This window comes from Rosa chinensis, chromosome 5 (genome assembly GCF_002994745.2).
Source record: "Rosa chinensis cultivar Old Blush chromosome 5, RchiOBHm-V2, whole genome shotgun sequence".
Lineage (NCBI taxonomy): Eukaryota > Viridiplantae > Streptophyta > Magnoliopsida > Rosales > Rosaceae > Rosa > Rosa chinensis.
This window is the reverse complement of record NC_037092.1, coordinates 7432772-7444043: the sequence shown is the minus strand read 5'-3', so window position 1 is coordinate 7444043 and position 11272 is coordinate 7432772. Positions and strand designations below refer to the sequence as shown.

The window sequence follows — 11272 nt, the reverse complement described above, 5'->3', positions numbered from 1 at the left end:
TTGGGGATCCCCGTCTCCATCCCCATTGGGGACTAAGCCTCCAAACCCGCCCCAAATCCCCAATAAGAATTTAATAAATAAAATAATTTTTTCTCATATTGCCTTTTTTTAAATAAAAATTTACAACAAATAAATTTAAAATATGATTAAATTCATAAATCATAATTTAGTGAGTGCAAAAATCAAAACATCATTAAAGTAAAAGTGTAGTCATTAAAGTAAAGTAGTAAATGTATATATTTGTGATTTATATTATAAAAAATAAATTAAAATATATATAAGTTAAATATATGTATATATTATTGGGGCGGGTTTGGGGATGGAGATCACAATATCATCCCCGCCCCATCCCCAATCTTAGATAGCTCCATTTGTTCCCGAATTCTCCCCCCATTAGGGGCGGGTATCCAATGGAGCTTCGCCTTGCTGGGGATTTTTGTCATCCCTAATTTTGAGGTAGCAATATGATAGTTTAAAATATTGAAAACCAAAATGTTGAATGACCCAAACTTCATAGACTGTTTGTCACATTTACTCTTGTTTTTTTTTTTTTTTAAGATTCATATATGTTGCAATACATACATTACAAATTACTCGGATTGTGTTCTTATCGTGTTATGTTAGGCCACGCGTAAAAAGGTAGCGTAAGCTATTTATGTATGCTATTTGGAGGCCCATCTCGTAAGGCATGCACAAGTAATGGGCCGATAGGGTCGACAAGTTCCAAAACGCACTATATATAGCCATGGGTGACGGTGAGTCTGAGAAGCCGCCATGGAGACTGGAAGGGAGGAGCTTTGAGCAGGTAGAGGGCTGTGATGTTAATAAAGAAATGAAAGTCCTACTTCTAAATAGAGAACCCAACAATTCTTTGTTAACATCCTCATCCCATTATTTTTGCTCAAATTTTCTCCCTTTCCAATTCCTTCTTTTGTTCATAAACAGATTCAGACAGATTGTTTGAGAGGAATAAGATCTGAACCTGTTGGTTTGAAGGAGAAGGAGAAAAGGATTGAGGGGAGAGAGAAGAGTGGCACCAAGTTATGGAATAGGGGTGTGGGAAAGAAATATGACAGATCCAATATTTTGAAAAATATTGGGGAAAAAAAAAATCAGTTCTTACCCACACCTCCTATTCCATCCCTTCTTGCTTCTCATCTCTTTCCCTAAATCCTAATAATTCGTTCTTGCTTTGCCTTGTTTTTTATGCTGTATATTCTTGTTACGTCTTTGTTTTCAGAATTAGAAAAGGTAATATTCTTGAACTGTTAGTCAGGTTGGCTTTGTTGATTTCCAAATGGTACATGTCGGTTCTTTTACGTTTTGGAATTGTTATACCGATTCCTTTTGTAGATGCTTACTGTAATTATGCTTAGTGTAACTCTGAGGCAAGTATCTTAAATCAGGGAAAGTTCCAACCCATTTTCTTGAAAGGTTTTTCTGTTTTTTTCATTATCTTTTACAATTTACATTGTATTGTAGTCATCGGATTCTTGGATCCTACTCTTTGTGTTTCAACCAAGATCAAAAGCCAGTAACAGAATGAATCTACTGAGAGTACAAGTTTTAGATGTGTGAAAACACTGGTCTATGATTGAATCTTAAGTCCAGATTGTCCATTTAAAGAAGTCCATTTCTTGACAATGGCTAATCCAATTAAGCAGTATCACAGATCAACTTCCCAGTTTATGGGTCCTTTTGTTCCTCCAAATTTTAACACCGGTTACTCGTGCTTATGTCGTAATCTATTGCTATGTCGATTAAGTACTTATCTTATCAGTCACAAAAAAAAAAACCATCTTTTCAGATAACACAGATGCGTTTTGCATCATCATCCACAGTTAAACGTTACTAATTCCAGCTACCTGAATGTGTCTAAAATAATTTAGAGTCAGTGGTCCTATATGCGCCGACATGCTTAGGCTTCTGAGACGCATCAAGCAGTACAAGGCATGGTATACCCAAGAAACGAGTCTTTGGATCAAACAGAGTCATTTAATTTTGTTCATCGCCCAATTCCAACAGAGAAAAAGTAGCAAAAGATTATGGTGAGCTTGAAGACCTATGCATAATCTAAATAAGGTGGCACATATACAGCTGCTTTCCAAGCAGTCAAGTTTTCTGTTTTCAGTTTGTGAATATTTCCATATACTTCTTTAGCTAACGTCTAACATTAGAGGTCCATTGGCTCGAAGTAGGGGTGCTCCATTGCTGCTTTAGCTGTGATTCTTTTCACTGGATCATATATAAGCATTTTCTGCAGTTTTCAAAAGAAATATACTGTAAGACTCATGCTGTTGGCTTGAAGTAGGGGTGCTCCATTGCTGCTTTAGCTGTGATTCTTTTAACTGGATCATATGTAAGCATTTTCTGCATTTTTCAAAAGAAAATATACTGTAAGACTCATACTGCATATTTGTAAGGACAAAAGCTTTGCAATAAAAATCATACAACAGCCGGCCAGGGTCAAATAATGAGCTTGATAGTTAAACCAATGACTACATCTTCTTGATAGTTAAACCAATGACTACACCTTCGTGAAAACATGTAACGTTATATTAAAGCGATTAACTTGATTGATAGTCCTTATTGCAAGTCACTCATCAACTCTACAGCATGTTCAGGTTTTCATTTGGAAGAGGCATTAGCAAACCACAATTCATGGTCACCTGATTTGGAGCTGGAAGCCCTCTGGGGTTGAAAAAAATTGAGAAATGAGCGTAACCTTAGACAATGTGAGTCGTTTGAAAACAGAAATTACTGATTGGACGTATGGCAGAAACGTATTTCATGAACCATGGACACAAAAACAGAAAGCAGATACTCTTGTTACTGGCAAGTATATAGACCGTTTGTCAAATCATGTATCCAGATGTGTGCTCACTCTTGTTTCCACTGTGTTTTTTATCACGCAAAAATGCAATTGCCTTGATTGAGTAATAAGGTTGTAATTTGAGAAACTAGTAAAGCAAAAAGTTAATTACAGAGGTTGGCAAGAAGTGGATACATTTGCTGGCAACTAAAAAGCTACACCATCATGTAACAGCTCTCATAGATGCAAATACGTTCAATCTTGTTTATGTTGTTTTTGTTATTGCCCTAAATGAGTAATAAGGTTATAAAAAAGTAAAGAAAAAAGTTGATTACAGATCACAGTTAAAGAAAACTCACCGAAAGAAGATCAGCTCCATCTTGTTCCAAAGAAACTGCAGCTACCAGCAGATCTTTTGGCAAATCTCCTGCCAAATAACACCGAGCTTTCTTCTTTTCTCCTTCCCATTCTTCGTAGGGTTCCCAACCCGGCAAAGAAGCGACTCCTCGCCACTCATGCTCTGTTGGTTTTCCTAACTGCCTGCTTACATAATTTCACCATACTTAGTAGTGAGGTGACTATATATATATATATATATATATATATATATATATATATATATTTCTTTTCCTATACAGTTCTTGAAATAAAAAAGTGTAGCAACTAGCAAACACTTGCAATAATTTTAAGTAGAGAAAAAACCTGAAAATCTCATGCAAGTGCTCCTTATCAGCATGTTTAGGATCATCACCAATTCCGACAAACAGAACATCCCCAGTCACCATCTCAGCTACAATCAATTTCATATTCAAAACACAATCAATCAACTAATGAAAACATCAAATTCTCATTGAATCAAGAAAGCATGCATAAATAGACATCAAGATAGCAAGCATCAACTGAATAGTACCGAATATGCAGCCGACAGCCCACATGTCAACAGCAGCCCTGCACTTGGTTGATCGGAGCAAAGCCTCCGGAGCCTGGTAAAAGAGACTGACCGTCCCGCCGGGGATGGAAGAAGCCTCGCCAAAAAAAGCGAAGGACTGACCAATGCCGGCCCCAATTTTAAGACACCCTCGTTCCTCGTCCACCAGCAGATTACTAGGGTTTAGGTTCCGGTGGCGGACTCCTTTAGAGTGACACTCGTCGACGCCCTGGAGGAGCTTGAAGAGAAGATTCTTGACCACATCGGACGGTAAGGGTTTGGCGGCGATGTAGCTGTGGAGATCGGTTACTAGGTACTCGTAAATAACGTAGTAAACGGGCTTGTAGTCCTCGACCTCGTGGATGACTTCGCGGCAGTTGACAACGTAAGCCGATTTCGTAAACTTCCCCAAGACAGACATCTCGCGGACGAGAGTGGGAGGTACGCCGTCGTCCGCCGTCACCTTTTTAATCGTGACTAACTCGCCGGTCAATTTGTGCGTGGCTTTGTACACTTGGCCATGGGATTCCACCCTCAAAATCTCCGGACTGATCTCGTAATCTTGTATTTTGGGGCGGGCGTTCATCGAACCTCTTGGATTTTTGTTTTTCTAAAACCCTAGAATAACTGTTCTAAATTTCAAAATAAAAACCTTGGAATGAGTGAAATAGGATTTTGGTGGGGCTGAAAGGTTATGCTAAAATTAATGTGGCAAGGAAACCGAGCAGACCAAGGAAAGTTAATCCTATACCACACAAAAGCTGCTCAGTCTTCCACAACCAACTAGTCGAAGAGACTACTGGTTCGTTTCTTACCAACGAGAAGTGTGAGTCGAACGAAAAGCCTACGTACGTTAATCTTCTAGATCTTGACCTACCACTAGTCAGTAGTAGTAATGTACATGTCTACATAGAGACCCATAGAGGTAAACATTATTCATTTTTCTTTACTAGCCCCTCGAACAATAAATTTTGTATTTTTCTTAGCATTCATAGCGTCATTTCGTCTTGTATTATAATAGGCACCGGAAAGCCAGGACAGGCTTTTGCCAAGCCATAAAACCAAAGGTATCCTCTTGGTCCATGCTCTGTTCCCGCCTCTCCAAAGAACCGCCTTTCCCCCTATCCCTTAAAGCCGGTACCAAACCTACTCGTATTCTTTCTTGTCCCTCTAATGCTCACTAGTGGGTAGGCTTCATAACAACCACTTTCTTAATCTAGAGAGTTCCCTTTCTTTAAGCTCTTTGAGCCAGGAGTGGACATCATCATCATCTGCAGACAAATCCAGATCAGATCCTGTTTCATCATTAGCTTAGCTAAAGTGGAATAGTATAACTGGCTTTCCGAGGGGAGATGCCATTTCCAAAATACAAATTTTTGTGTCGTTTATCTCCTTATGACTTGAAGACACATTAAAATGTTTCTTATCACCCAGGCATTTCCACGATTAAATAATATTTCATTCTGGTTGTTGCCACCAAGTCTCTTGCTCCTATTAAGCTCAGCCTTAGTAGAAGTGGGTAGCGGGACTGGGTGGACGGTCTATCCGCCCTTAAGTGGTATTACCAGCCATTCTGGGGGAGCTGTTGATTTAGCAATTTTTAGTCTTCATCTATCTGTTAATTAACTCTAGTAGATATTTATAAATAATCTACTATATTTTGTCGAATCATAAACTGACATGTAGACAAAAGAAGAGAAAGAAATATAACTTTTGCTTTAATTATGTATGATTCTCTAGCTAAATATAGCTAGCCAATTTAGTTAAAACTAAATTTAACTTAGCTATAGCTAGTCTGTTGGAGTTGAATTTTGCTTTAAAAATAGTTATATATAGCTAAAATTTGAATTTAACTAGTCTGTTGGAGATGCCCTAGTACCTATAGCCCCAACAAGTTATCCCTATGAATTCTAATGGAGGAAAATTGTTCCTCGAGGGGTATCAGAGGATTATCTACTAGAGTTAATTACATATAAGTGCATCTTTGAATGTTTTTTTAGTCATAAGGTCACCAATTAATTTTTTCCCTCATAAGGCCACTTGAAAATGGTGTTATATTTTAGATATAAAAACCAACATATTTACATAAATGCCACTAGAGTAAAAAGTCAACAACCATTCTCTCTCTTCTCTCCGACAGGTATCCGGCCGAACTCCGGGGGTTTCCAGCGTACTCCGGCGACCACAAAAGCTACTCTGATGAGATTTCTGGCAACCTCCGGCGATGTCATAAAATCTATTATCACTAACAATAAAAGCTACTATCACTAGCAACAAAAGCTACGCTCATGAGATTTCCGGCGAGGTCACAAAATCTACTATCACTGGCAACAAAAGTTGCTATCACAAACAAAAGCTACGCTGGTGAGATTTTCAACTAGGTTACAGAAGCTACTGTCACCAGCAACAAAAACTACTGTTACCACAACAAAAGCTACTGTCAATGGAGGCTTCAATATCCAAATTCACATGATTTTTGAAATCTACTACTACAAATGTAAAGGAGAAGAATTCTGCAAGAACAAAAATACAACAAAATATTAGTATTTGAAATGAAAACTGAAAATAGCAATGTACCACTGCAACGCAAACCTGGCACTCTTTATCAACTAGACCAATAATAAAAAATCTAAAAAGCCACTGTCATAGGTATATAAAGCTACTATAATACACGTACAAAACTACTGGACCAGTAATAAAAAGCTACTGACATAGACACAGAAAACAATTATAAAAAATCTACAAAGCTATTGACATCAGATTGAAAAGATACTAACATAGGGATATAAAGCTACTATCATTGTGTTGAAAAACCACTGTAACAGTTACAACTAACTTGAAATTGACCATTGGCATCAACTTAAAAATATACTACCATGGCCATAGAAAGGTACTATTTATGTGTTGAAAAGCTACTATAACAATCATGGAGAGCTACTGACTTGAAATCAATCAAAATAAAAATAGAAAAACTATCTCCAAATCTAGTAATTTGAGAGTCACTGTCAAGTTACACAATATGGTTATCACAAACTGTCTCAATGTTCAATACAGAGCATTTAGCCACAGCAAAGTTGCATGTATCTCTTTTAACTACAACTAAGTATTAGGCTTTGATATCTTTCTGTTTTCCTATATCTTGTCCCACCACATGAAACTACATGTCTAAATACCTTTCGCAGCAAAAAATTACAAGCATTACATCAAACAAATAAATGTAAAAAGATTTGGATAAGGGGAAGGAAGCTAATGATAGAATTTAGTTGATTGTCAAAACTAATAAAGCCAAAGCACAAATTTAAACCTTGCTGGTTACACTTGCATCCATAAAAAAGTAGCAACATAATGGACTTACCAACCCAAAGCCATCTCCAAATTCATATATCAATAAATTAAATTCATTACAGGCCAAAGAACAGAGAGTCATGTATACTTTGAGGACGCATAATCAATAAAAGAAACCAATAAACCGTATCAAATAAAGCACTATCATCACAGTCCAAACTTTGATAAATCACAACCTGCAAAGCTTCGGGAGCAGATTGCTTTCTCCAACACTATAGTAATTTTTAAAGCATGATTAGTAATCATAGCCCCTATGTCCTGCATAGAGACTCTGCTACACACACAACCACTATATTGGCTGTTTAATTATAGAGAAAACTTGGCAGCATGCTATTTCACATCAGAAAAGCATTTGTAGAATTTTATTGCCCATTTGAAATTCACAAATTCACTAGGTAATTACAAATCTTGGTAAACTCAAACTGCTCGATCAAAAGGAGATCGAATTAGGGAATTTTTTTTTTTAAATGAACAAATTCACTAGTGCAATACCTTTTTTTCCCTCTCTGTGCTTTTGGAATGGAGTCCTCTTCCGCGTGATGGAGAACGAGCTCATTTTGCATTGACTTCTGAAATCAATATAGCGTCGATTCATCAATTAAACAAAATTTGCATACAACATGAAAAGCCAATATCATTATAAGCTAGGAATTTCAAAAGCCAATCTCTGAACCAAATCTACTTACCGAGTAATAGGCTTGAAGGCTTTATCGCTAACACTAGCAGTCGGATTTCGATTGCAAAGCTTAAGCTATGGAGGACGACGACTATGAACGTAGAAGGAGTACAATCAAAACACACCTAAGATGGAGGAATCTAAGGGAATCGTTGAGGGAGCCTGAGCTGGAGACGTGGCCGATGGAGTTGAGAGGAAGATGAGATAATTAGAGATTTTGTTCCAGTCGGTGTCGTGCATCAGAGATCTAGTTTGTGCGTTAGAGATCCAGTCGCGAAACGACGTTTGAGATTTAATTCCAGTCGCTGACGTGATGGCGGAGAGAAAGAGTGTTTCACCGGAGAGAGAGAGAGAGAGATCATAATTTCTTTTTTTATAATTGTGGAGAGATATTAGAAATTTTTGTTTGTTATAAGGTGGATGGGCAAAATTGTCATTGTCGAAAATAATTTGGGTTTGAAATGGCCTTATGTGTACAATAAATAATAGGTGGCCTTATGGCTAATTAAAGTTTCAAAATGACACTTGTGAGTAATTTTCTATATCTACTATTGTTGGAGCAACATTGTTAAATCAATAGCTATATTTCGCAATTTTAGCTAAATTTAACTAATTAACCCAATAAATAATTCCTACTGTTAGAGATGCTGAGGGAGAGTAAACTAATTTCATTTATTTTTTATATATTTTTAAATAATTAGGAGTTTTTTAGAGTAAGCTACTTCTTTGGGCCCATTGGATACCCAAGGAATACACAAATGAATGGGCTCATGGGCCCGACGATGTTTCATAATCTAGACCCTCTGTGCCATATATATAGTCAAGGGTAACAAAAATTCAGAAGCCGCCATGGATGGAGAGAAATGGAAAGATAGTGAGAAAGGTAGGAGGTTTGAGCAAGGTAGAGGGGCAAAGTCGTATGTTTCAATAGAAAACCCATAAATCCTTGGTTTAAATCAACAGCCCATCTAGTTTGCTCAAGAGTTCTCCCTTTCCCATTCCTTCTTTTACTCATAAACAGATCAAACATATTGTCTGAGAGAACAAGATCTGAAAGTTGTTGGTTTGAAGGAGAAGAAGTGAGGGGAGAGAGAAGAGTGGCAGCAAGTTATGGAGTAGGGGTGTGGGAAAGAAACAAACAATATTCAATATTTCTTTTTTTAGAAATATTGGAAAAAATTAGATTCTTCCCCACATCACCTATTCCATTCCTTCTTGCTGCTCATCTTTTCCCCTGTCTTCTATGTGATCCAGTTTTATGCTTCAATTTTTTTCTTTGTTAACTATTGTATTGGTTTCTTCTTGCTTTGCCCTTGTTATTTCTGCACTTTTGTTCTGAACTTTGCTTTTGAATTTTAGATGCATCGACCTTTTCAGAATCAGAAAAAGTAATAATCTTGAATTTTTAGTTAGGTTGACACTGTTGGTTCCAAATGTTGCATGTTGGTTCTTTACGTTTTGGAATTTTTATACAAGTTCTTTATGCAGATGTCTGATTTAATTTTGAGGCATATATGCCAGCAATATATGTTGGGATTTTATTTTGTATTAGATTAGTTTGTGTAATGAAATTCGATCAAAGAATGCATGTTTGCAACCCATTTCCTTGAAAGTTTCAATTTTTTTTTTGTCTTTTACAGTTTATACAGTTATACTACATTTTCATCTTGCAAGAATTCATCAAACGCCATAACTGCGTCAAGCACCAGATAGCTATCCGCGGACTGATAGAAAATGCACAAATAAATAATTGTCAAGTCATTAACTCCTGGATTGTAGGCTTTGTGTTTCAACCACGTTCAAGAGCCAGCGACTGTGGTCATTAGCCAGTCACAGAATGAATCTCCTGGTTTTTGGATATTTTGACTAAACCATGGCAATTGATACCCAAGAAGCAAAAGTTTTGGATGGGTGAAACCAATGTTATCGGCTGATTAAACCCATTGATTAAAAATAGCTAAACCAATCAAAGCAGAATTGCAGTCAACTTCATGGCTAAATTGAGGCCAGCTGAACACCATCAGAAATGCATTAGACGCACAATGTTCCACAAGACATTGGCTGGTGATTAGTATTGAAAGGCCACGCTGCCACCCCATCTCAATTAGAATTTGTTTTCTTTGCTTCTGCTGTTACAATGCAGCATATGCTCGTGCCGAGGGAGGACCGGCCTTATGGCTTCATGAAATGAAAATTTAGGAGGATGTATTGTAGTTGGATTTTAGTGGATTTTTGTTAAGTGATAGATTTCAATAGATTTTATGAGTTTTGTTGGTTTGTAACGACTTTTTAATAGATTTGTAAAATTTTTAAAATTTGTCAGGATTTTATATAAATAGATTTGTATAGATTTTTTCTAATTTGTATAAACTTTTTACTAGAATTTATGGATTTTGATGGAGTGTTTTTATTGGCCCAAGACCAATAGAGTGAAAAAAAAAAAACAAAACAAAAAGAAACAGAAAAGGAAATCGAGGCAAGAGATGGAGAGTGAAAGCAGAGAGAGTGTAGTGTACCCAGCCCACCGAGCTCCCAAGCAAAACTTCCCAATTCAATCCTAGCAATGGCCAAATCGAAATCCCTTTTGATTTCAGATGAGGCAGACAATACCTATGAATGTCCTTATCCATGCAAACCATCTCGCTTTGTGTATCTTGGCAAGTCCCCGCTTCCACTTCGAGAGCCAATTTTATCAGCTTCCTATCGACAATCTATTTGTGTAGCTTGACAAGTCTCATTTTGAATCTCAAAAGTTGCAACAGTGCTAGATGAATGCTTTTGAGGGCCAATTTTATCAGCTTCCTGTCAACAATCTATTTCATTTTGTTCCATTCAATGTGTTTGCTCAAAGCTAGGCTAATAAGTTCCAGTTCCAAGATTTGGTATTTTGTGGTGATAGACTTGAGGCTCAGGGTCTCCTGTTTTCCTCTCAATCCTAATCAAGCTAAACATTTGAACACAGAAGCTCAGGGTCACCTGTTTTCCTCTCAATCCTACTCTACAGAGATAAGCAAGGTAAATCCTTTTCCATTTCTGTCCAAGATATTAGACCTGTTTTTGGGTTATATTTAGGGCTCGAGGCTTGGTTCCTCTACGTGCATTTAAATGTTTGAGATGATGAGATTCATAGTTTGGTATACACCTATCTAGGTATATGTACATTTAACTTGGAACTACGATTTTCATTTAACTTGAATCCAAGCACAGCAAATGGCAACTATTAGGAAGGACCATTCTGTCTCTAGCTCCTTGTTGCTGTTCAAAATTCTTGTCTTTTTTCTGTACTGCTTCATGGATCCAAGATGGAGGTTAATAGCTTAGCAGCAGCCACCCTATCCTTAGCATCAACTCAGCTCTTGAGACTTGGGAACTCATCTGTCAATGCCAAAGAATGCGAGCCTATTGACAGTACACCATTGTTCAAGCCAACATGCTCCACAATTTAGTATGGTTCTGAAACCTGCCAAAGGAATTACAAATAACTAAGAATTTTTTTAAATTCGGCCAGAAA

The 11272-nt window shown here is 37.2% G+C and overlaps 1 protein-coding gene and 1 long non-coding RNA gene across 4 annotated transcripts; one reads left to right on the top strand and one right to left on the bottom strand.

Annotated features, from left to right (window-relative positions):
• Nucleotides 1-731: 731 nt before the first annotated feature.
• On the top strand, nt 732-2985 carry LOC121048999. Of its 2 annotated transcripts, none has more exons than XR_005799103.1 (2): nt 732-2359; nt 2625-2985. It is a non-coding gene; the product is annotated as an uncharacterized LOC121048999 (long non-coding RNA). The 2 variants fall into 2 exon arrangements; XR_005799102.1 differs by having other exon boundaries at nt 2616-2985.
• On the bottom strand, nt 2235-4556 carry LOC112166391 (cyclin-dependent kinase B1-1). 2 transcript variants are annotated; one of them, XM_040505388.1, is made up of 4 exons: nt 3723-4556; nt 3515-3602; nt 3172-3355; nt 2235-2370 (listed from the first exon to the last, which is right to left on the bottom strand). In XM_040505388.1, exons 1-4 carry the CDS (start codon nt 4324-4326, stop codon nt 2290-2292), a joined length of 957 nt encoding a protein of 318 aa, XP_040361322.1. In that variant the 5' UTR covers nt 4327-4556; the 3' UTR covers nt 2235-2289. The 2 variants fall into 2 exon arrangements, with proteins under 2 accessions (XP_040361322.1, XP_024159001.1); XM_024303233.2 differs by having other exon boundaries at nt 3172-3352; nt 3723-4553.
• Between the last annotated feature and the right edge of the window lie 6716 nt (nt 4557-11272).

Bases quoted from the DNA above. Each gene is read 5' to 3' on its own strand.
- LOC112166391 (XM_040505388.1), bottom strand. From the start codon at position 4,326: ATGAACGCCCGCCCCAAAATACAAGATTACGAGATCAGTCCGGAGATT. The intron at 3,603-3,722 runs GTACTATTCAGT...AATTGATTGTAG, and splicing joins GGCTGTCGGCTGCATATTCG to CTGAGATGGTGACTGGGGAT. The intron at 3,356-3,514 runs GTTTTTTCTCTA...AAATTATGTAAG, and splicing joins CACTTGCATGAGATTTTCAG to CAGGCAGTTAGGAAAACCAA.